The sequence below is a fragment of the Mytilus edulis genome, unplaced genomic scaffold (assembly GCF_963676685.1).
Source record: "Mytilus edulis unplaced genomic scaffold, xbMytEdul2.2 SCAFFOLD_447, whole genome shotgun sequence".
In the NCBI taxonomy this organism is placed as follows: domain Eukaryota; kingdom Metazoa; phylum Mollusca; class Bivalvia; order Mytilida; family Mytilidae; genus Mytilus; species Mytilus edulis.
In genome coordinates this window covers 4,961-30,718 of record NW_027267251.1, presented here as the reverse complement: position 1 = coordinate 30,718, position 25,758 = coordinate 4,961, and the positions used below count along the sequence as shown (strand labels likewise).

At 34.1% G+C, this 25,758-nt stretch overlaps 1 protein-coding gene across 4 annotated transcripts; it reads right to left on the bottom strand.

The window, feature by feature from the left end:
* LOC139505072 (uncharacterized) lies at window positions 1–25,758 on the bottom strand. 4 transcript variants are annotated; one of them, XM_071294894.1, is made up of 7 exons: window positions 25,595–25,757; window positions 24,421–24,565; window positions 19,590–19,703; window positions 18,896–19,021; window positions 11,573–11,683; window positions 2,117–2,198; window positions 1–1,376 (listed from the first exon to the last, which is right to left on the bottom strand). In XM_071294894.1, exons 1-6 carry the CDS (start codon window positions 25,736–25,738, stop codon window positions 2,128–2,130), a joined length of 711 nt encoding a protein of 236 aa, XP_071150995.1. In that variant the 5' UTR covers window positions 25,739–25,757; the 3' UTR covers window positions 1–1,376; window positions 2,117–2,127. The 4 variants fall into 4 exon arrangements, with proteins under 4 accessions (XP_071150995.1, XP_071150993.1, XP_071150996.1 ...); XM_071294892.1 differs by having other exon boundaries at window positions 262–1,376; window positions 2,132–2,198; window positions 25,595–25,758; XM_071294895.1 differs by lacking the exon at window positions 2,117–2,198 and having other exon boundaries at window positions 262–1,376.

Here is a 25,758-nt window from a genome sequence, read left to right as displayed (position 1 = left end):
GACCTTCCTGGTTCTAAAAGTTAGTACATAATTGTTAATGTACATAACTATTCCAAACTTGAGCTTTTAATTTTTTAAAAATCATCAATTTTTATTTTCATTTCAAAAATTGTATTCAGAGGATATTTAATATTTGACAACAAATAAAAATAAATAATTCTAAGTTTAATTTAAACTGAACCAGGAAAGTTTCGACCTGCCAGTTAAGCATTAGGACATGCAAGTATTTACATATATATATGAACATAAATACAATAAAAATTTGATGCCTGAAAACTGTAGAAGCAAGACAAAATACTCTACCAACTGAGGATTACCCCATACAATTTAGCTAATCTATTGGGAGTCCTCAAAACAAAATTATATACATAAAATAATATACAAAAAGGTGAGTTGACCAAAGAAATAAAAAACAATACCTTATACACAACAAACAAGCAAGTAAAATGTCATATGAAACAAGTATTAACTATTATATTAATTTTACACAGTATTTTCAGAAAATTTCCAAATCTTCAACTGTCCATGTTTTATGGGTGAACAGAACTTCAGCTGATAATGTGATTAAACTTTTGTCGTATACATCCTTTGTATAGTGTAATTCATTAGTTTGAAGTGCAGATTTTGAATATTCTATAGGAAAAGTATGATTTAAGGCGTATAATACAAGCATATCAATAACAATATAGACTAGCTACATCCCTTTTTGATATTTATCCCATGGCTTTTTTTCAAGATGCACTTTATATTTTCTTATCAAGTTAGTTATAAGAATAGAGGATGTGGTATGATTGTCAATGAGACAGTCATCTGGAAAGGTTCCAAGTACAAATAAAAATTTATCTACAGGTTACCGTACGGCTTTCAACAATGGACAAGAATCCACAACATAAAGTAAGCTGTAAAAAGCCCCTAAACAAGAAAATGTGACACAATTCAAGATAACAACAAACCTTTATAAATTTAGATTTACCTTTATAAATCAAGGCATCATGCATCCCCTGTAGGTCGATATTAACAGAGATTTTCATATACAATGCTATAAACCTCTTTATATAAGCAAAAGTAATACATGCATATAACTGCCAATAAGTGCACTCTAAATCTAAGACTACTTTTTAACTCATGTAATTTATATCAAAAGAGCAAAACCTAAGAAGATATAATTGTAACAGGATGCTGTTATAGATGTCCAAAGAAACACAAATTGAATTCTCCTTCAAATCAAAAACTATCTCCAGGGCCTGTATAATTCTAGAAATGCCCCTCAGGGCACTAACCTTGTATGATCAGTGAATGTGCCTTGCTAAAACATAGGGTAATCCATGATTACAAAGTTCGCCTCATCTGCAACATTCTTTGTACCTAAGACAAACCTATAAAACACAATAATTCATAAAAGTAAGAGCTTTACCTAAGGAGGGTCAACTATGCATGAAATGTAGGTCAAATTACATGATCCTAGACCATATAGTGACTGAGAAATGAACTCGACATAAACTTTAACCAAAGTCAATCAAGCATGAAATGTAGGTCAAATTGACCTATTTTGGTATGCATGCTGACAGGCTCCCAAAGTTACATCCCCACATCAAGTGACACGATCCTAGGTCATAAAGTATCCGAGAAATGAACTCGGATGTAAACTTTAACCAAAGTCAATAAAAGCATGAAATGTAGGTCAAATTGACCAATTTTGGTATGGATGTTGCAGGCTCCCAAAGTTACACTCCCACATCAAGTTATATGATCCTAGGCCACATAGTATCTAAGAAATGAACTTCGACGTAAACTTTAACCAAAGTCAATCAAGCATGAAATGTAGGTCAAATTGACCTATTTTGGTATGGATGCTGACAGGCTCGCAAAGTTACATCCCCACATCAAGTTACATGATCCTAGGCCACATAGTATCTGAGAAATGAACTCGGACGTAAACTTTAACCAAAGTCAATCAAGCATGAAATGGAGGTCAAATTGACCTATTTTGGTATTGATGCTGACAGGCTTGCAAAGTTACATCCCCACATCAAATTACATGATCCTAGGCCACATAGTATCTGAGAAATGAACTCGGACGTAAACTTTTAACCAAAGTTAATCAATGTGTACTTACATTTTTGATACTTACCAATCACTTGGTGTGAAAGTTGAAGGAGCCTTCCTTTTTCTCTTGCCAGTTTTGAGTGATACAACTTCTATTAATTCATTATTATTACAGGTTCAAGATAGGAATTAAATATTAAACAAGATGAACTGTGAGCTATTACTCACAAAAGTCTACCCCCGCTAACCATATCATTATAGGATCTGCAAGTTCGTAAACAGGAAGTAGAAGAGCAGCAGACCTGAAAACCACTTAAACAATACAGCACCCCAACCTGATACTTGATAACAAATATCAAATAGCTGTAATACATAGTAGTTGAGAAAAGTGTTACGAAAATTTTTCATTAATATCCCTGTCTAATTTATGTACTAAGTCCGTAAACAGGAAGTTGAAGAGCGACAGACCTGAAAACCGCTTACACAGTACAGCACCCAAACCTGATGCTTGATATCAAATATCAAATAGCTGTGATTCATAGTAGCAGAGAAAAGTCTTACGAAAATTTTTCATTAATACCCCTATGTCTAATATATGTACTAAGTCTGTAAACAGGAAGTAGAAGAGCGACAGACCTGAAAACCGTTTACATGGTACAGCACCCCAACCTGATGCTTGATACCAAATATCTAATAGCTGTGATACATAGTAGTTGAGAAAAGTGTAATGAAAATTTTTCATTAATACCCCTATGTCTAATATATGTACTAAGTCTGTAAACAGGAAGTAGATGAGCACCAGACCTGAAAACCACTTACACGGTACAGCACCCCAACCTGATGCTTGATACCAAATATCTAATAGCTGTAATACATAGTAGCTGAGAAAAGTGTTACAAAAAAGTGTTACGGATGGACTGACAGAGGACGGTGTTACGGCCAGAAATCGCCTTTAAATTGTAGCCAACAAAAGACACAAATCAATAGTAAAATTTAACAACATTTAATATACAAAAGTTTACAAAAGGTATTAAACAAATATTACTGTTAACTTAACTGTCAAAATATGAGTCCAATCTGTTATCTTTATCTGTATCCGGAAATCTTTCGGAATCCAATTTGAATATTACGTTCACTACTAATGTCACAATCCAGTATGATGTTGTCTTTAGAATAAAAGTGTCAATCCAAATGCTATGAATACTAATGTCTATCAATGTCTATGTCCAAGTTTAATTATGAGAGTTTAACTTTAGTGTCTGTATATATAGTGTTGTCATGGAAAATTCTAGAACACTCTATAATGGAACATTGTGGAAAATCCTGGAAAGTTTAAGGATCATTCTAGAAAGTTCCAATCATTCTGTGATTGTTCCAGTGATTCCTAAACTGCACAGTTATAAGATTATTTGGTAAACAACTATCAGGCCATACAACACAAATTAGGCCAACATAAATAAACATAATAATTACAATATCATAACACCTCCCCCCTTAAAAGAAGTTTTAGTGTAACAAAAACTTATCATGAATAATATGAACAAAAATACATAATATATACAAAGTGATTTAATAAGCTCTAGATAAAGCATCAGCTATTACATTATCTTTACCCTTAATATGTTTTACAATTACATCATATTCCTGTAACAATAAACTCCACCTAGTCAACCTCTGATTCTTGTTTCTCATTTTATGCATGAAGGTGAGAGGATTATGATCAGTATAAACAAGAATAGGATATACAGTGGGATTCAAATATACATCAAAATGTTGAAGTGCTGACAACATTGCAAAACACTCTTTTTCAATAGTTGAATAATTTTTCTGATGTTTATTTAATTTCTTAGAAAAATATGATATAGGTTTTTCAACATTATCATCTGTCTCTTGATATAAAACAGCTCCTATTCCTACATCGCTTGCATCAACGGCAAGTTTAAATTGTTTTTCAAAGTCTGGAGTAATCAGAACTGGACTATCAATTAAAAGTGATTTGCTATTTTCAAAAGCTTTTTGACAATTTCCGCTCCAGATAAATTTAGAATATTTCCGTAAAAGATGAGTCAATGGTTGAACAACAGTAGCAAAATTTGAACAAAATTTTCTGTAAAATCCAATCATGCCTAAATATCTCATAAGTTGTTTTCTATTTGTAGGAGGTGGAAATTTGGAAATAGCTTCCACTTTAGCCATAATAGGTTTTACTTGACCTTGGCCAACTGTATGCCCTAAATAATCAACAGTGGCCTGACAAAATTCACTTTTACCAAGATTAACAGTCAAATTTGATTTTGACAATCTATCAAAGGTATCATATAAATGTGTTAAATGCTGTTCCCAGCTATCACTACATACAATAAGATCATCAATATAAGCATAACAACGGTCTAAATCTTTTATAACATTATTGATCATTCTTTGAAATGTAGCTGGAGCACTTTTCATGCCAAATGGCATTACAGTATATTGAAATAAGCCATTTGGTGTAACAAAAGCTGATATTTCACGAGCTCTCTGTGTCAATGGAACTTGCCAATAACCTTTCAATAAATCAAATTTGCTCACAAATTTTGCTTGACCAATATTGTCAATACAATCGTCTATCCTTGGAATCGGATAGGAATCAGATTTTGAGACTGAATTTACTTTTCTGAAATCAGTCACGAAACGAAAAGTTTTATCTGGTTTTGGCACAAGGAGACAAGGAGAGCTCCATTCACTGTTACTCGGCTCAATAATATCATTGTCAAGCATATATTTAATTTCTTTTCTCATAACTTCAAGTTTGAGTGGATTGAGCCTGTAAGGATGTTGCTTAATTGGACAAGCATCTCCGACATCAACATCATGACAAACAGCAGTGGTTTTGTTTGGCACATCTGGAAAAAGATTTTTAAAAGAAAATACCAAAGTTTTTATTTCTTCTCTACGATCAAAAGACAGATGTGCAAGTTTTGAATCTAAATTTGACAAAATTTCTGAATTTTTCAATCTAACTGTCTCTTCCATAGTTTTACAACTAAAAATTGGTTCAATTACATCTGGTTTGTCATGATTGTTCTCAAATTTAACCATGCCTAAAGTGGCAACTGGTTTACTATCACATAGAACATTAGTACGCTCAAAATATGGTTTTAACATATTAATATGACACACTCTATTTTGTTTGCGCCGACCTGGAGTTTTTACAATATAATTCAAATCATTAATTTTACTCTCTATTGTATAAGGACCACAATATTTAGCCTGTAAAGGATGTCCAGGGACTGGCAAAAATACAAGTACCCTATCACCAGGCTCAAAAACTCTGTCCCTGGCATCTTTATCATACCATATTTTCATCTTGTTCTGTACATTTTTTAAGTTTTTCTGAGCAATTTGACAAGCAGTATACAATTTTTCTTTAAATCTAGATACATAGTCTAAAAGATTCAAGTCAGTATGTTCAGTAAGCCACTTTTCCTTAATCAATTTTAACGGTCCCCTTACAGTATGGCCAAATACCAACTCAAAGGGACTAAAACCAATGGATTCTTGAACAGCCTCTCGGACTGCAAAAAGTAGAAAGTGAACTCCATCATCCCAGTCTCTGTCAAATTGAAGACAAAAAGTTCTAATCATGTTCTTCAATGTCTGATGAAAACGTTCTAAGGCACCTTGAGATTCTGGATGGTACGCACTTGATCTATACTGAGCAATCCCTAACTGGTACACTACTTGCTGAAATAGACCTGACATGAAATTTGATCCCTGGTCGGACTGTATAGACTTAGGAAGTCCTACTAATGTGAAAAATTTGATAAGTGCTTTGACAATAGTAGGTGTCTTGATATTTCTTAGCGGAATAGCCTCAGGAAAGCGGGTAGATGTACACATGATTGTCAATAAATATGCAATTCCAGTCTTGGTCTTTGGTAAAGGTCCAACACAGTCAATTAGAACTCTGCTGAAAGGTTCGTCAAAGGCTGGAATAGGCAGAAGAGGTGCTGGTGGTATTTTCTGGTTAGGTTTACCAACAACCTGGCATATATGACATGATTTGCAGTATTCTGCAACATCATTTCTAAGTTTAGGCCAGTAAAAATGCTGCAAGATCTTAAGGCAAGTCTTCCTTATACCTAAGTGTCCAGCCAAGGGGGTGTCATGGGCAAGACCAATAATTTCTTGTCTATAAACTTTAGGCACCACCACTTGGTATATCACTCTCCATTCCTCCTCTGGGGTAGCATCAGGAGGCCTCCACTTCCTCATTAAAATACTGTCCTGATGGTAATAGCATTCGGCCACTTTGTCTGCTTCCTCCTGTGGTTGAGCCCTCTGGCTGAGCTGAAGAACCTCAGGGTCTTTATGTTGTTCTTCGAGTAAATTATTTCGGTCTAATGAATGGCTGTTCACATCTGGCCATGGCATAATAACATTTTTGTTAACACTAGGTGGTTTTATAATAGCCTTTTCTGAGTTACCAGGATCTTCAATATCAGCTATAAAAGTGTCAGAAAGGTCCATGTAATCAAACTTGTCTTCTTGCAAATTCTCATTTTGTTGTTTTCTAGCCATCGCCCTAGTAACAACACAAGCTGGATACAATTCAGCATCATCTTCAGGTGATTTAACATCCACCACCGGTTCACTGGTAACAATTGGTTCTGCAACCACTTTGTTCCTAGCTAGATCATTTCCTAGCAATAATGTAACACCCTCAACAGGGAGATTAGGACGAACACCCACAATAACTGGTCCAGTTATCAAATCTGACTTCAGATAAATACGATGGAGAGGAACATCTATACAACCCAACTCTACACCTTGTAACAAAACGGAGGCACCAACAGAAGTCTTCTCGGACAAAGGCAACACACCTTCTAACAATAAAGACTGAGAAGCTCCAGTGTCTCGTAAAATCTTAATAGGCTGAAGAGTGGTATCATCAACAATAGAAATAAACCCATCAGACATAAAGGGTTTATATTCCTCCATGTAATCACAAAAACTGGACTTAAAAGCCTGACGCGCAGGGCATTCCAATGTACTGGTAATATAAGGTGTCGTACAAGCACTGGTCTTCGGCTTATTATCTCGTTCATTCTTCTTCTGAAGTCTAAAACAATCAGCCATCAGGTGACCAATCTTCTTACAATAAGCACAAGTCAGTGACTTCTTCTCAAAAGTATCAAATTTTGGACTAGACATATTATAACTGGACTGACTCTTATTCTGTGCAACAGGCTTACTATCAGTACGCTCAGTGCTTTGATTTTTGTAATTTCCACTTGAAGTATTAACATTTTGACCCTTGAAACTTCTTTTATGTGAAAGAGTATAATTATCTGAAATAACAGCTGCATCATGTATTGTCTCAACAGTTTTGTCGTCTAAATGTGTTTTTAAGTCTAAATGAACACATTGTTTGAACTCTTCTAATAACATCAATTGTCTTAGGTTATCAAAATTGTTATCTGTTTTCTTTGACGTAAGCCATTTATCAAATAGATCTTCTTTTTCCCGAGCAAATTCCACATAGGTTTGTGAATCAAACTTTTTATAAGATCTAAATTTCTGTCTATATGCTTCTGGTACTAGCTCATAAGCTTTCAAAACTTCCTGTTTCACCGTGTCATAATCGGAACTTTTTTCTGATGGAAGTGCGGAGTATATTTCAGCGGCCTTACCCTCAAAAACACTCTGTAGCATTGTAGTCCAATATGGCTTTGGCCAATTCAAACTACAAATGAACTATGAGCAATTTTCTCAAACTGTGGAAAATATTTATCGACTGTTTTTTTCACAAAATATTGCTGCATCAAAATATTCTGATTTCGACTGGACTTTAGTGTTGCTTTCTTCTTTGACCATTTCAATTTTCATTTTCTCCATCTCTAGCCTTTCCCTCATTTCAAGTTCTTTTAATTTAAATTCATCTTCTTTTTCCTTTTTATCCATTTCCAATCTTTCCTTCATTTTCAGTTCTGCCTGTTTTAATTTAAATTCATCTTCTTTTCTTTTCTCCATCTCCTTCAAATTCATTTCCAGTTCTTTTAGTTTGCGTTCATGTTCTAATTCAAGCTGTTTTAATTTAAAGGCGTCAATATTTTCGACCTTAAGTTCAAGAGCCTCTTTACCTAAAATTTCTGCGTCAACTAATTTGTCTATAACCAAATTTTTTATAATTTGTTTTCTCATAGATACTTTAAAAACTAATTTCAGTTCTTTAGCAAGCAACACTAATTCCTCTTTCTTTAAATTATCAAAACTCTCCAGGTCTGGCGTTTTCAAAAAATTACCGGCATCAAATGCCATTTTGTAGAATTTTGTTGGCTAGTTATAATAAAAATATTGAATAAATTTTGAATAAGATATTTTCGTTCTCCCGGACGAGCCCCCAATTTCTGTTACGGCCAGAAATCGCCTTTAAATTGTAGCCAACAAAAGACACAAATCAATAGTAAAATTTAATAACATTTAATATACAAAAGTTTACAAAAGGTATTAAACAAATATTACTGTTAACTTAACTGTCAAAATATGAGTCCAATCTGTTATCTTTATCTGTATCCGGAAATCTTTCGGAATCCAATTTGAATATTACGTTCACTACTAATGTCACAATCCAGTATGATGTTGTCTTTAGAATAAAAGTGTCAATCCAAATGCTATGAATACTAATGTCTATCAATGTCTATGTCCAAGTTTAATTATGAGAGTTTAACTTTAGTGTCTGTATATATAGTGTTGTCATGGAAAATTCTAGAACACTCTATAATGGAACATTGTGGAAAATCCTGGAAAGTTACAACGGAAGTTTCTGGAATAACGTAGAAGTTTAAATTACGCATCTTTTATAAGGATCATTCTAGAAAGTTCCAATCATTCTGTGATTGTTCCAGTGATTCCTAAACTGCACAGTTATAAGATTATTTGGTAAACAACTATCAGGCCATACAACACAAATTAGGCCAACATAAATAAACATAATAATTACAATATCATAACAACGGACTGACTGACGGACGGACGGACAGAGGTAAAACACTATACCCCCCCTCTCCTTCGGAGCGGGGGTATAATTATTACTGTTAATTTACTTAGCTGGCACTGATAACGGTAATTAAAGAGAAATTTAAAATATGACAGGTGTGTTTTTTCTTTTATATTGTCTTAATTACATGTACTTAGCCAAGTGGCATTTATAACCATGCTAATTTTTATTCCGATTAAGTTGATGCCCTGACCTCTTTTGATCTCTAGTTAACACTTGCCAATAATATAAACATACAGACCATGAAAAGAAAACTTGTTAAGTATGAAAATGGGAAAGAACAAGAGCAAAGTTGGCTCTGGACCTGCAGCGCTGGCACTTCATGGAAACATAGGTGCTTACCAATCGCAGCATAATAGTATGTAGCATTGGATAATAAAGGGAATTGTGAAAACAAAAGGAAATTGAGTACAGGTTTTTTATATATAAAATGCAAGAAATATGACAATTTTAGCATGATATACATCTATTAAATTTTGGCCTTGGCAGCCATGTTGGTGCCCGTCAAGGACTACGGATATAATTTTAAAAATAGATACCATAAGGATGATTGTGGCCAAGATTGGTTCCATTTGACCTGGTAGTTTCAGAGGAGAAAATTATTATTTGCGAAATTTTAACCCTCACTAACACTCGGGATTAAAATTTTACACAAACAATGCAACCCATGTTAAAATCTCTGATAAACCATGGCTGCCATGAATTATTTCTTAAATAGTCAAAAACGTTAAAATTGGCCAAAAATCATCATTTATGGGCAATAACCCCTTTGCGAGGGCATCCGACAATTTTGGCATAAATGGAACTTAGGTAGATTTTGACATTCTGAACATTTTTGCCTATGTCAGATTTTCTCTATCTGCAATGGTTTTCAAGAAATTAGTCAATATTTGCATTTTACCCCTATGTTCTATTTTTAGCCCTGGCGGCCATCTTGGTTGACTGACATGGACATCATACCCTAAGGATGATTGTGGCTAGGTTTCGTTCCATTTGGCCTGGCAGTTGCAGAGGAGAAGATTTTTGTTAAAAGTTAACGGACGACGACGACGGACGCCAAGTGATGGGAATAGCTCAGTTGATCTTTCAGGTCAGGTGAGCTAATAAAAAGTGAAAGGGAACCAGGCATTACAAATTCCAGCCTAATTTTAAAATTTTAATTCAATCGGATGAAGCATTTTTGAATTAGTGTACAACATACAAGAAAAACGCATTTTTTTAACACCAAAGTCCCACAACTCTAGAACAACATATAGAAAAATCAGAAAAAAAACGAAAGAGAACCAGGCATTACCTATTCTAGCCTAATTATAAAATTTCTGATTAATTGGATGAAGCATTTTTGAGTTACTGTACGACATTCAAGAAAAATGGCATTTTTTATAAAAATCAAAGTCCCATACTCTGGACACATCGCAAAATTGGAAAAAAACAAAAGGTAACCAGACATTACCAATTCCAGCCTAATTTTAAAATTTCAGTTCAATTGGATGAAGCATTTTTGAATTCATGAACGACATACAAGAATAAAGAGCTTGGCCGAGTGCACCATGATACGACCGCAATGGTCGACAAGTGTTCATTTGGGCAAGTGTTGACACACTTCTAAAGTGGACACAATAATATGCTTGACACAGTAATTTGCTGGACACAGAAATTACATTAGTACTAAAAAGCACCACTTTGGCCCCTAATAGGTTGGAAGAACTGCAAGTCCTAGCTCAAATCTGCTAAAATTCTCTATGTTGGAAATTTCATAAGGACTCTAAAGAAGAAAAAAAACCTTTGAAATCGGACGAGAAATAAAAAAGTTTGTTTTTTGGGATTGAGCACCACTTTGGCCCCTAATAGCTCGGAAACGGTACAAGCTACGTTAAATCCGTCGAGACTCTACCAGTGCAAAAGTTCATAAGGAAAACAATGAAAAATGAAAAAATCAAAATGAAAATATGAAAATTAAAAATTTCATGAACAAAAAAGAGAAGTCCGTTTTAGCCCCTTTTAGCTCTGAAACCTTAAGACCTAGCTCAAATCTGTAAAAATTCACTTTGTTGGAAAAAATATGACTACTTTTGACATAACTGAAAATCGAAATTGTCAATTTTATTTAATATAAAAAGAAATTCAGGTTTAAAGATATTTTTTAGCCTACAACTTTTGAAAATTTACTGGATTTTTTTTCCTTAAATTGACGATTGTTGTTGGAAGGGACTTGGACAATATTCATGACATGGTCAAATTACAACTAGATGGAAAATTAGACGCCTTTTTCGTGCCACCGTGACAATAAGTGAAGGGCATATTGTTTATACTGATCCATCTGTCCGTTTGATGTTTTAGAACAAAATAAAACATAAATTATGGATGGATGGACAACAGACAGACGATAAATAATGGATGAAAATGCTTAGTGATGGCAAAAACTTGCAAGCCTTTCAGGCTAAGTGACCAAAACAGAAACCAATAATACAAATCAGCAATTCTTACTTTTCTTGTTTTCTTGCTTTTCAGCTACTTTACTGCTGCTTGGAGTATATATTTTTCTAGGAATTCTTTTCCTTTTTGGATAGGAAATTGGAGTTTCCATTGTTGGTAGATCTGCAAAAGATGAATATCATATTTGACAGATGTTTCATTACCAGGACCAAAATAAAAAAAATAATGTATGATCTGACAAAAAAAAAAAAACAAGCTGTGTCAAGTCTTGTATTGCTGTTTTATATTTCAGAATATTTATGTGTCCGTGTCGTTACCAATTCCACTCTGAATGTAAATCATAATAATTTTGCGCTTGACACGAACCAGCTAGTAACTATTGCAAGAAAGGTAACTAGAGGCTCCAAGGAGCCTGTGTCGCTCACCTGTTTTCAAATTTGTCTAAATCTTCCTTTGAGGATGATTTCAGACCCACTGGCTGTATTTTTTAGATCTTGTCCTACTTAACATTTTTGCTGTTCAAACTTTCAATATATCTATAACAGTTTAAAAGATACTTTTTAAAGTACTAAAATCAGTGAAAATATAAAAATAGAGGATATGGTAATAAACAAGTAATAAACATTTAAGGGCAATAAATCCAATAACAAGTGGTCATTTGAACTGTGTGTAGAGCTTTTATTGCTGAACATATTTGCAATCTAAAATATTTTTTTTTCTATCTATAATCACTGTGCTTAAACATGTTAAACAGCTGTGGGTAACTTAAGTTACCCACAGCCCAAGATGGCGCAAGACATCTTCTGTTTATATAGATTTTAGTTATTTTAAAGCAAAACAAAGTTGTTTAACGAAGATAAAGCTTTCAAGAAGATGTATATCAGTTTCGCCCGCACTAATAAAAGTAGAAATAACTTAAGTATAAAACAATAAGTCGAAAAACAACTGATTTTAAAAGTCCAAAAGAGGTACGTAACTTTTACAAGAGATATCCGTAACTTTTTTTACGTAATTTACAGAGATGTCCGTAACTTCATGATGTGTCTTTAACTTTTCTCAGAATTTATATTGTTATACACAAAAATATAAAGGTAAGCTATGAAATATCGTAAGTTGGTATACAACTACATTTAGTTACAGTAAAGAGTAAAGGTTAACGCCTTACTTATTCCCAAAAACGGCAAGGGGAATTCATAGTCAGAAGTTCCAATTTTCGAAACGATCCCTTAAAGCAAAACACTAAACCCCTTCAACATTTTTTATTCTAGATTATATGTGATATCACTCTGTCTGTTTTACTCATAAAATTACAGCAACACAGTACTGCAACATACATTTTTACAATAACAAACCACGGCTGTCCTTCATCAACTAGTTTAAGATGAATATTAAGAAGCCGAAAAATCTGAACATGTAGCTTAAATGTTTTTCTTCTATGCGGTGCCAATATTCAAATTTTCAGATGAAATTACAAAAGGGAATAAACCGTACATTAATACTGAAACAATGAAAATATCTTAGCCTTATTTTTTAAGAAACCAGGACTAGTTGGGTTAATAAACTTTCTTCATTATTTACTTGTGTTACTCATCGAAACATAGTGCAATTACATATATGTAATTTCAAATAGATTTGCCAGGATCACATTGTTGTTTTTCTTCAAACAGTTGAAAATAAAATTTCTACTGGGATAATGATTTATTGAGTTCTTTGAAACCCTGTCTCTCCTTCGGTAGCTGTTAATAGTGGAAAATCACTGGTATAAAGCCGATGCCCGTAAATGCAGTTACGGTTAGCCGTAGATGGCATACGAAAATATGGGCATTATATTTTCTAGCTTTTAAGCCTATAAAATTGTTACAATTGTTGAATTTTGCAATTTAGGAAAAGGTCAGTGTCTCAAGATTTAATATAGACCAGAATCATGTTTATTATATGTCTAGCTATTTCATTTTTAAAGCTCTTAGTGAGCTGTAAGATGCGTGTACCTGCTGCTTTTTCTACAGTTTAGATGCCCTTAACTTGTAAAGCAGATGCGTGTAACTTGCAGATCTAATGATTGTAAATTGCAGTAGCTGAAATGCTGAAGTTTATTGCATGTTTAATGTACAAATTATCCTGTATTGGTACGCAATTTTATGTTATATTTTCATGAACGTAGAGAGCGTGGCACTCTTCCTATACGAGGCATCGGATTTAATGTCCCTAATCTGACCGGACCTGACTGTGTATTTGTACATCCAGCACAGCTAAACGGACCAAAGTTAAGCGCTTAAGTTGGTATTATCCCCATGTTTGTGAGTGTCATTTTCTTCGGTGTCCGTGGAAAAGGAAAACAAATGTCAGATCATTATGTATAAAGAATCCTTATATACGCAAAAATTATGCATCCAAAGGCTACAACAGAAAAATTACCCACAGCCAGAGTTTTCGGTTAAGAAAAGTTACGGACATCTTTTGCCATTTTTAAAATTGTTCTTACGCTAAGCTAAGACAAAATGCATTACATTTTTTGTTTTCAGTTGATTATTTTGCCTTAGATACAATACATTGACAACTTGTAAAGAATTATTAATGCGTAAATCTAAAGATATTTGATAAAATTAAAATCGCATTATTTTACGCCGCCATATTGGGCTGTGGGTAACTTAAGTTACCCACAGCCGTTTAAGCACAGTGATAATAGTTTATGAGATAATAGCCAAAAGCATTCAAATTTGCCAAAAACTGTCATTTATGGCCAATAACCCCTATGCAGGAGTATCCAACAATTTTGACATAAATATAAATTAAATAGATCTTGTCATTCTGAACATTTTTGTCCTTGTCACATTTTCTCTGTTTGCAATGAATGGTTTTTGAGATATTAGTCAATACAGTCGAACATGTTTTTCATTAACAGCCATATGTTTAATATATGTACTAAGTCCGTAAACAGGATGGCTTAGTATGACGGACGAAGGGACAGACAAAGTCCATGATTTGCTATTGGAAACCGCAGAAATTGGTAGGATCAAAATCTAAATTAGGAGGTGCACAATGGGAACATGTAACAAAGATTCTCTGACAGTTTCATGGAATTCCCTTCAGTAGTTTAGGGACGGAAGGATGAACGGACGGACACAACGAATACTATATACCCCGTTTTTTTAAGCGGGGGTAAAACTAAATAATGTATCAAATTATTACAATAAAATATCAATGAAAGACTCATTTTTTTTTTTTACAAAATTTTAAAAATAAAGATTGATAGTCATGTTACTGTAAAGGACAGTTGAAAGTATAATTAAAGAAATTGTTCATTGAAACTTTAGGCCAAATTGTAATATATGGACTGGCAGGCCACTCCAAAAGGCCCTCAGTGTCTTGAACTATTTCTTAAATATTGACCTTAATCACATGAAATATTTGTACAAGGTAAATAAATCCTTGTATCCACCTCATCAAAAGTCATAAATTGTATAATATACAATTATGACCTTCATGGAAAGTTAATACAGTCAAACCTGTGAAAACCGGACCCTGAGTAATCCAGTTTCCTGTCAATTCCGGCCGAAAATTAAAGTCCCACTTCCTTCCCTTAATATTCTTTGCAAAAATGTCCCTTGTAAACCGGACCCTGTCTATTCGGAATTCCGATCTAATTATCTAGTCCCAATACAGTAAATTACTTTAATTATTACCTGTCAAAACCGGTTTGGCCTTTTATCATAACGGTATTGATTGATGTCAATCAACTGATCAAGTCGACAGAGATCCGACCACTTTTGAAACGAAATAACTGCTATGGAAAATTAATCTTCAATGCCTACGGAGGAAACTTATGATGGACAGAAAAACAACTCGTGTTTATCAATTCAAACAATGTGGAGATTCCGACGCAAACAAAATCTGCGAAAGTGAAAATGAAGCGGACGAGCCAGAAACTTTAACTTCATATGAGTATTTCTTCACAAACATTAAATGTATGAATCATTTTTCAAATTCCAAAGATGATGGATTTCTTAACTTTCTCATACCAATGAGAGCAATGATTGAAGATGTTTCGTTCGTAGAAAAATGGTAAAAAGCAGGGACATGTCCAAATATATATTGTGTTCAAATCATCGGCACTCTAGGTTAAATAAAATTAGTTTCAGAATTTTCTATTATTGAATACACTAATTTATAATATGTCAGTAATCTACTGTACTATACAAGCTTATTATTTGTTAATTGCATGAAATATGCAGTTCTGTAAAATATCTGACGTCATGAACCACTGACTTCCTGTCAATCTGAAAACCTGAATAAACCGACCCACTGCCTAAATCGGCCCTTTTTGACGGTCCCAGAGGTGGCCGGTTTACACAGGTTTTACTGTATCCAAAATTGATAAATCGAGGAAGAGGTTATTTCCTGCGGGCATAGCCAAAGGGAAATTCCCCCTTTCGAGATTTAACAATTTTGGATATTAACTTTTCATGAAGGACATAATTGTTTTATTATACCACACTAAACATTGGACTTGTTTTAACCCATTTTACAAGCATCAGCGTAAAAGTTTCATTTCAAAAACTAACTAGTCTTTGAGACTTTCAGGAAATTTACCAAAGTTGGAATTGCAACTTTTGGAATCAGAGCATTTCAAAACATTTCATTAGTTTTTATGATATATATATATGGTAAGTCTTGTAGAATGATTCCAAAAATCAAGCAGTCTTTTTAAGACTTTCAGAAAATTTACAAAACTTGGAATTGCAATTTTTTGAAATCTTAGTGTTCCATGTAATTCCAATAAATAAAATGTAGCAAAAGAGATTAATTGCAAGTTAAATTTTGAAAAAATAATGAGTCTTTGAGACTTTCAGGAAATTTACCAAAAATGGAAATCTGAACATTCAAAAATATTTTGTTTGTTTTTGCAATGTAAGAATAGTAAGTTTTGAAGAACATTTTCAAAGATTTGCCAGTCTTTGAGACTTTCAGGAATTTTCTTAAAACTGGAATTGGCATTTTTTAAAAATCCAAGTGTGCATATCTTTTTATATGTTATTGTAAAACACAATTAGTTTCAAGGAACATTTCCAAAATTTAAACAGTCTTTGAGACTTTCAGGAAATTTACCAAAGTTGGAATTGCCATATTTGGAATCCAAACATACAGTATTGTTCCAACTGTTATACTAATACATAATAAAAAGCTTCGCCGAGCACAGCATGATACGACCGCAGTTGTCGACAAGTGTTCATTTGGGCAAGTATTGACACACTACTAAAGTGGACACAATAATGTGCTGGACACAGTAATTTGCTGGACACAGTAATTTGCTGGATACAGTAATTAGCTGGACACAGTAATATACTGGACACAGAAATTAAGACCCTTGTAGCAGGGAAACCGTAAGTCCCAGCTTAAATTTAGAGAGAATCAAACGGGTTGGAAATTTGTTAAGGAATCCAAACAAAAAAAATGTTGTAATTTGACGAGAAATAAAAAAGTTCTATTTTTGGAGTTAGCACCACTTTGGCCCCTAATAGCTCGGAAACGGTAAAAGCTATGTTAAATCCGTTGACATACTATCGGTGCGGAAGTTCATAAGGAACATAATGAAAAAAACAAAACCAAAATAAGATGAAAAATAAAAATTTGACAAACAAAAAAGAGAAGTTCGTTTTAGCCCTTTTAGCCCCTTGTAGCTCAGAAACCGTAAGTCCTAGCTCAAATCGGTAAAAATTTTCTGAGTTGGAAATTTCATAAGAAATCCAAAGAAAAAAAACCCGTTGAAATCGGACGAGAAATAAAAAAGTTTTTTTTTTTTATTTAGCACCACTTTGGTCCCTAATAGCTCGGAAACGGTAAAAGCTACGTTAAGTCCGTTGACATACTATCGGTGCGGAATTTCATAAGGAACATAATGAAAAAAACAAAATGAAAATAAGATGAAAAATAAAAATTTGACGAACAAAAAAGAGAAGGCAGTTTTAGCCCCTTTTGGCCCCTTGTAGCTCCGAAACCGTAGGTCCTAGCTCAAATCGCTTAAAATTTCATGAGGAATCAAAAAAAAAAAACCCATTGAAATCGGACAAGAAATAAAAAAGTTCGTTTTTTGGGATTTAGCACCACTTTGGCCGCTTATAGCTCGGAAACGGTAAAGGCTATGTTAAATCCGTTGCAATATTACAGTTGCGGGATTTCATAAGGAACATTATGAAAAAAATTTGATTAAAATTGAACAAACAAGAATGTGTCCTCAGTACACGAATGCCCCACTCGCACTATCATTTTCTATGTTCAGTGGACCGTGAAATTGGGGTAAAATCTCTAATTTGGCATTAAAATTAGAAAGATCATATCATAGGGAACATGTGTACCAAGTTTGAAGTCGATTGGACTTCAACTTCATCAAAAACTACCTCGACCAAAAACTTTAACCTGAAGCGGGACAGACGGACGAACGAACGAACGGACGGACGGACGGACGGACGCACAGACCAGAAAACATAATGCCCCTCTACTATCGTAGGTGGGGCATAAAAATAAATCCTCTACATCATATTTAATATAAACACTTATTTTGCCCTTTTTGGCCCCTATTTCAGGAACCGGCGGGGGCATAACCCCCAAAAACAATCCCAAGCTGTATTTTGTGGTTATATTCCTTGTGTTAAAATTTCGTAGCATTTGCTCTATCAGAACTTAAGTTATTGTCCGGAAACCATTAATCTGGACGACGACGACGACGCCGACACCGACGACGCCAACGGACAGGGGCGATACCATTATACGAACGCAAAATTTTTGCGGTGGTATAAAAAGTTAGTTGCTTGGATCATAATCATACCAAAAGATGTCGCATATTAATCATTTGGTGGGAAATCATTTTGCCCTAAGGGCAAAGTTCAAAATTCCGAAACCTTCGACACAGACAACTTTCATAGTACTACTTATACACTTATAATTTTCTTGTTTCTACCATGAAAGGTGTAAGAGGAGTTCGTGCAGAATCGATTTTGTCATTATTTTTAACCCTTAGGAAAATGCCCTCAGGGCTTGCAGGCAAAATACCATGCCACTGCTAGACTTGGTACCCATAATGGGAGGTCATACTGTTGGAACCAACTTCCTATTGTAAATATTTTGGAAGATTTCACCATTTTCTGCCTATCTCAAAAACGAAATTTCGCTCATAAATTTGCCCTAGGGCATGAATTTCATACCCTGATCACATACTCTAACATGCTACCAAGTTTCAAGTTTCCATCATTTCTAGTTTCTGAGATTTTGCATGACATTACATACATACAAACAGACGGACTGCATTACATACATGACATAATCCCCCCGCTTTCGCTTAGCAGCGGGGATAAAAACAGCACTTGACAATATTTATACCCTCTTCTTCATTGATAATATTCTCTTCTGAATCGATGAACTGTTCCCTCTCAAAATCTTCTTCTGCCTCTACACCTTCCATCTGAGTATTTCTATCTTCTTCTCTGTCTATTTCTAACTCTTTCTCTGAATAAGGAAAGATATTTCATTAACTAACATAAATTGCTTACCTGGATAGTCTTAACCAAACATATCAATGGCTAAATATAGCAATTTTAATGCCGTTTTAATTTTTTGTGTGTGATCTATGCATTCTTTTAGTAACAATTTTGAAGATGACTGAATAAAAAAAAAACTAGAGGCTCAGGTGAGCATCAAGAATTGCCCATGGCAGCCAATTTTGTTGTCCAATCAGGACGAAATGAGGCAATTTTATAACAGACCTTACATAGATGCATCCTGCCAAGTTTGATTCCATTTAGCCCAGCGGTTTCAGAGGGGAAGATTAAAGTGTGATAAGTTATGATAGATGTTTCATGGTGGCAAAAGCTCACATTACCCTAATAATAATCTATAAAGCAATCAACAATGCTCATCTTTCATACATGTTGTCTGAAATAAATTAAATATTCTGCAATCATGGACTAATGCAAAACATATTACAATTAATCATTCAATTATTAAACAGAAATCAAAAACACATGTTTTTGAATTCACAATTCCATTTGTTTCTTTGGTAAAACTCTAAATTTACCTGAATCAGAGTCCAAAATGCATTGCAGTTGTTCTATTACCCTGGGCCTACTTATGACGTACTGCATCACCACAGATGGATTTGCATCTGCAAATCTGGTCCATTTTTCTTTAACTGAAAATATAAGATTTTCATCCAATGATAAACAGAGGACAGGTCTGAGCTTTTTTTTTGCAAAGGTTTATTTTGCCTCTCAAGCTTAAAATGACTTAATTGACAGTCCAAAATAACATTTGAAATTACAGATAATTTTATCAATACAAACTGAGGTGCTCAACAACCTACTTTGTTGACTACTCAATAACCTATATTGTGGTCAACACAGGAATTGTGTTACCAGTAGCTTGCTTCATACAGTAATGTGTTTGATATGCTTACTTTCTTGACAGTCTAACTTGCTTGCCACGATTATGTTGGTAGTTCACTATTATTGAAATATATTGGAAATCAGAATTAGAATAAACAGCTGCGCCACAAGTGCAATATACGCCCATTCCGAATTTTTTTTATAGTTCATTTCAAAACATATGCAGTGGAACCTGTCTTATCCGACACACCTCGGGACCAGAGAAATATGTCGGATTGGACAGGGTGTCGGAATACTCGGGTTTCACATTTGATAAAAGTGAAATAAGCATGTAAGATACAAACGTGGGCAATAACACCCAAAATAGGTTTTACTAAGGAGATCCTTTAAAGAAAAATAGTGTTTATGAAACATTACACCACGTCAAGTACGAATTCCCAAGATCTTGTAAATATTTAGTACGATAAATTTCAGTGAGATTGACAAGTTCTTAGAACATTTACAGTGTTAGTCTTCATCAATTGTTTAACTATTTTCCCAGTCATGGTTATTTGTATCATTTAGTCGGAATATCGTCTTCGACACTGGTTACATAAATTAAACTGTCAAAATGAAATCATTTCACAGTCCAATTAGCAATATTTCTTCGTCTGGATTTTTTTCCCCAACAATTTACTCACATTGAATTAAGAAAGACATTATGAAAAGTATGTATTAAGATTTATATATTTTCCATATGTTGTAGAAATGTTTTTATCCCGTACTGAGCCTCAAATTTCCTATCCGATCAATAAAAAATAACAAGATATTTGTGTACACAGGTAATGGATTAAATTACCTTTAATAAAAATGCATGAAATACACCTGACTGAATTATGATTACCTTGTTTATAAATTGATTAAGGAGATCAAAGGGTCGGATTAAACAAGTATAATTAGAGTACTTATGAAGGCTGGGACTTGAAAATGCTGTCGGATTACGGAGTAGACGGGTGACGGAATACAGAAGATTTTTTAACAAAGAATGTTAAAGAAAACTTTCGGGACCAGTAAATTTTGTCAGATTTCACAGGATGTCGGAATATTCAGGTGTCGGATTAAGCAGATTCGACTGTAATTATCAGATCATGTCTATTTCAAACAAAACAAAAGAAGAAACACTATGTGAATTTTAAAAGCAAACAGACAATTATTTTTATAAAAATAAAATTTAATAAAATAATGAAAAAAATAATAAATTAAATATAGAACCAAAAAAAATCTAAATGAAAATAGGAAAAAAATATTCTTTAGTTATTCACAAAAAAAAAGTAAGTTACTTAGTCCGCTCCCAACTCCAGAACTCTAAAAGGACAATAGGGAAAATAACAAAAACCAAAGGCATTTACTCTACATAGGACCTACATGTAACATCATGTTAAAATTTAGTAAGAATTGGTCAAAGTAAACTTGAGTTTTTGTGAAAAATGTCAATTTTCAATGAACAAAGTCCCATAACTCTTGAACGACAAAAGTGAAAATCAATGAACCGTAACAAGACTCAAACTCAATCTGTAACATCAATAAATATCTATATACCAAAAATCAGTTCAATATCTCAAGGTGTTTAGTAAAAAAGTCTGGAAAACTGGTTGTTGCGCAACAAGTCAGAATGACAAACAAGGGTAAAACTATATGTCCCGACCACTTTGTGGCGGGACATAAAAAAGTGCTGAAAACTTCAAATTCACTGTAATTTTCTAAGTCCGAGGGCGTAACTTCCGTAAAAATTATTCAACCACAACCAAAGTAGAACTTAATCTGTAACTTCTCATGATAAGACCACATACCAAAAATAAAATCAATTGGTTGAACATTACAAAAAAAAGTGTGGAATACTTATAATTCACTGTAATTTTGTATGTATAGAAATATTTTATATTTTGGACCACTTTTACCTTTAACCTATGTCTTTTACTTTTTATTGTTTTGTATGTTTTATATTTGGTTTGTTTAGCCCCACTGCCAGTGGTTTTACATTTACAATTTCTTTGATATTGAATTTTTCTATGTCCAAGGGCTGTAGCTTCCGTGAAAATCATTGAACCGTCACCAAACTCTAACTTAATCTGTAACTCTTCATAATAAGGCTACATACCAAAGATATTATCATTTGGTTGAAGCATTACCAAAATAAAGAGCTACGCCAAGCGCAGCATGATACGACCGCAGTGGTCGAACAGGTGTTCATTTGGGCAAGCATTGACACACTACTAAAGTGGACACAATAATATGCTGGACACAATAATATGCTGGACACAGTAATATGCTGGACAGAGAATTCTGATTAGTAATAAAAAAACTTTTTTTTGGTTTTTTTTTTATTTAGCACCACTTTGGCCCCTAATAGCTCGAAAACGGTAAAAGCTATGCTAAATCTGTCGTACTCTACTGATGCGAAAGTTCATAAGGAACATAAAGAAAAACTAGAAAATGTGTCTGTAAGCCACAGATGCCCTGCCATTAAGATCAATATGAGGTTCCATGTTGTCTCATGTAAAAATTGACCAAAATGCTGCTGAAAAGAGCTGTATGGCAAATTTAAACCAAAGTCACTCAAGCATAAGATATGTCAAAGTGACCAAAAAGAGGTCAAACTGTGCTGCACTGTGCAAGAATACTACAACAGTGTAATATCATTGATACACTACCACAGATTCCGAGAAATGGCAGTAAATGCAAAACTTGACCAAAATCATTCAAGCATAAAATGTAGGTCATGGTATTCTAGAAGATGCTGAACTGTGCTGCACTATGCAAGGACACTACAATACATTAATATCATTGATATACTACATTAGGTTCTTGAGAAATAATCCTCGACACAAAACTTTACCAAAATCACTGAAGCATAAAATGTAGGTCATAGTGACCAAAAAGATGCTGAACTGTGCTGCACTAAGCAAGAACACTACCAATAGTCTAATATCATTGATACACTACCATAGGGTTCTGAGAAATGGACCTATACACAAAACATAACCAAAACCACTGAAGCATAAAATGTAGGTCATATTGACCAAAAAGATGCTGAACTGTGTTGCACTAAGCAAGAACACTACAACAGTCTAATATCATTGATGCACTACCATAGGGTTCTGAGAAATGGACCTAAACGCAAAACTTAACCAAAATCACTCAAGCATAAAATGTAGGTCATAGTGACCCAAAAGATGCTGAACTGTTGAACTGTGTTACACTACATAGGAACACCACAGTGGTGAAATATCATTCATATATTACAATAGGTTTCTTCACAATGGTCATTTATGAAAAAAGTTATTGAAGTCAATCAAGCATGAAATGTAGGTCAAATTGACCCAAATGTTGTTGATCAATGTAGTACTATTTAAGAAGAATATACTGATGAAATATCATTGGTACATCATTATCACATTCTGAGAAATGGACCTTAACGCAAAACTTAACCAAGATCGGGACAGACGGACGTACATACGTATGTACGGACGGACAAGGGTAAATCTATATGCCCCTTTCACTTCGTGGCGGGGCATAAAAAACAAAACCAAAATAAGATGAAAAATAAAAATTTGACGAACAAAAAAGAGAAGTCTTTTTTAACCCCTTTTAGCCCCTTATAGCTCAGAAAATGTAAGTCCTAGCTCAAATCTGTTAAAATACACTATGTTGGAAATTCATAATTTGCTGTTATACATTTTGAAATTGTTTAAAACACTAAGGTTTTTCTACTTCAAGGCATAGGATTTCCTTGGTCTTATTTTGGTGCCCTGTTTCGGTATATTTTGGGTTTATAAGCTCTTCAACTTTATAGTGATTTTGGATTTGCATAGTTTTAGATACATGTAAGAGCGTCACTGATGAGTCTTTTATAGACGAAACGCGCGTCTGGCGCAGAAAAAATCTTGCCTTGAACTTTGATGTGATTTTTTTTTTTAACACCATGATGGTTTTCACTGCTGGTGGAGGTATTCTTCCTAGAGGTTAACCCGCTCCGCTAGTCAACACTTCGGTGCTGACGTGATTCATCAAACTAAATGTGCTGTTATAAATTTTGAAATTGTTTAAAACAATAAAGTTTTTCTACTTCAAGGCATAGGATTTCCTTGGTCTTATTTTGGTTCCCTGTTTCGGTATATTTTGGGTTTATAATCTCTTCAACTTCATAGTGATTTGGATTTGCATAGTTTTAGATAAGAGTGTCACTAATGAGTCTTTTATAGACGAAACACTCGACTGGCGCAGAAAAAATATTGCCTTGAACTTTGATGTGATTTTGGTTTTTTTTTGACTGAAAATGTAATTTTAAGAATTGAATGCAGATTTTTTGCATTTTATGGGCGTGTAAAAGCGTTGAACGTGCACACATTTTTTGTATGAAGCGCTTCCACGCTTTATATAAAATGTGCTTCGGTCAACGCTTTTACACGCCGATTAAGTACAAAAAATATGCATTCAATTCTTAAATCAATGTGCATATAAACATGATAAACATCATAAACTCACAAGATTCCACAGGTGCACACGTCTTTCTTGTTATGAAATTTTTTATCCAGGTGTAAAGTCTATTCTTTTCTTTCCTTTTCCTTGAATTCTGTCCACAACTGTCCTTCTCATCTAGAGGGGGACTGTCATACTTGGTTCCTACTTCCTAAAGATAACACACATGAAAATCAATATTCAGCAGTTACAAAACTGTACACTAAATAATAATATATGTATGCAAGAGCAAAACAAGAAATCTGTGTGAACTGATGCTTATTAGTGATACTCCGCTCCCGAACTTTGGCGCTAAATACGGAAAATTGAATAATAGATAGAAATAAAATTGTATAATAATAACATCATGAAATAATGGGTGAGATATCACTGATGAAGATGCGTGTCAAAATTCTTTCAAATCTCCTTCCCAAGGGTATGAAGTTAAACTTGTAAATGTATCATGTGTATTGAGTCTGCAATGAAATTCTTGTTCCATATTAAATCTAACTTGAAACTATGAGCACAACTCTATACCCCACCCCTTTTTCCCTCTCACTTGCCTAACCCTATAAGTCATGAGACTTACATCTGATATCGCAAGAAGTTCATCTTCCAATGATACAACCACCTAGGCTCTACAGTACAAAAGCTATGCCAATGATACAACCACCTAGGCTCTACAGTACAAAAGCTATGACATGAAGAACATGAAGAAGAAAAGCTTTAAAAATTATAAAGAAAAAAGTGGATGACATTTTACTATCATGAAGGTCAAGGGTCACATTGACCTAAATTTGGTACGTGACACATCATCTTCGTTTTGCTATCATGAAGATCAAAGTCAAGGTCATTGTGACATAATTTCATTCGTGACACATCCACCTCCCGTATATGATTCATCCACATACCAAGTTTGATAATCCTACAATGTAGGTACTAAGGTACAAAAGTTCTGCTCAGGACAATGAGCAGGACGGATGGACAGACAGACAGACAGACAGAGGTGATTCCTATATACCCACACAAACTTCATTTGATGGGGTATAAAAACGTCAAATAATGCCTTCAAGTTTTTACATGATGTTAACAGTCTACAAACAAACATTTGGGACCATCTTATATTCTTACAGGGTATAAAAAATTGTCATGCATGTCCATCAGACAGTCTATATCCTACTATCATGACTATAGTACAAACCTGAACAATGTCAGTTTCTGTTTTCATTTCCAGATATATTTTTAAAATATATATCTCCAGGGGTGATGTCTTTGGTGTTTTTTTGATGACTTCCATCAATTTTTCTTCAAACAAGATAAATGGGGATGTAGGTGCCATGCTCATAAACTATAAAAAAAATAAAC

Bases quoted from the DNA above. Each gene is read 5' to 3' on its own strand.
- LOC139505072 (XM_071294892.1), bottom strand. From the start codon at position 25,738: ATGAGCATGGCACCTACATCCCCATTTATCTTGTTTGAAGAAAAATTG. The intron at 24,566-25,594 runs GTTTGTACTATA...TGTTATCTTTAG, and splicing joins CAGAAACTGACATTGTTCAG to GAAGTAGGAACCAAGTATGA. The intron at 19,022-19,589 runs GTAAATTTAGAG...TTCCTTATTCAG, and splicing joins CATTTTGGACTCTGATTCAG to AGAAAGAGTTAGAAATAGAC.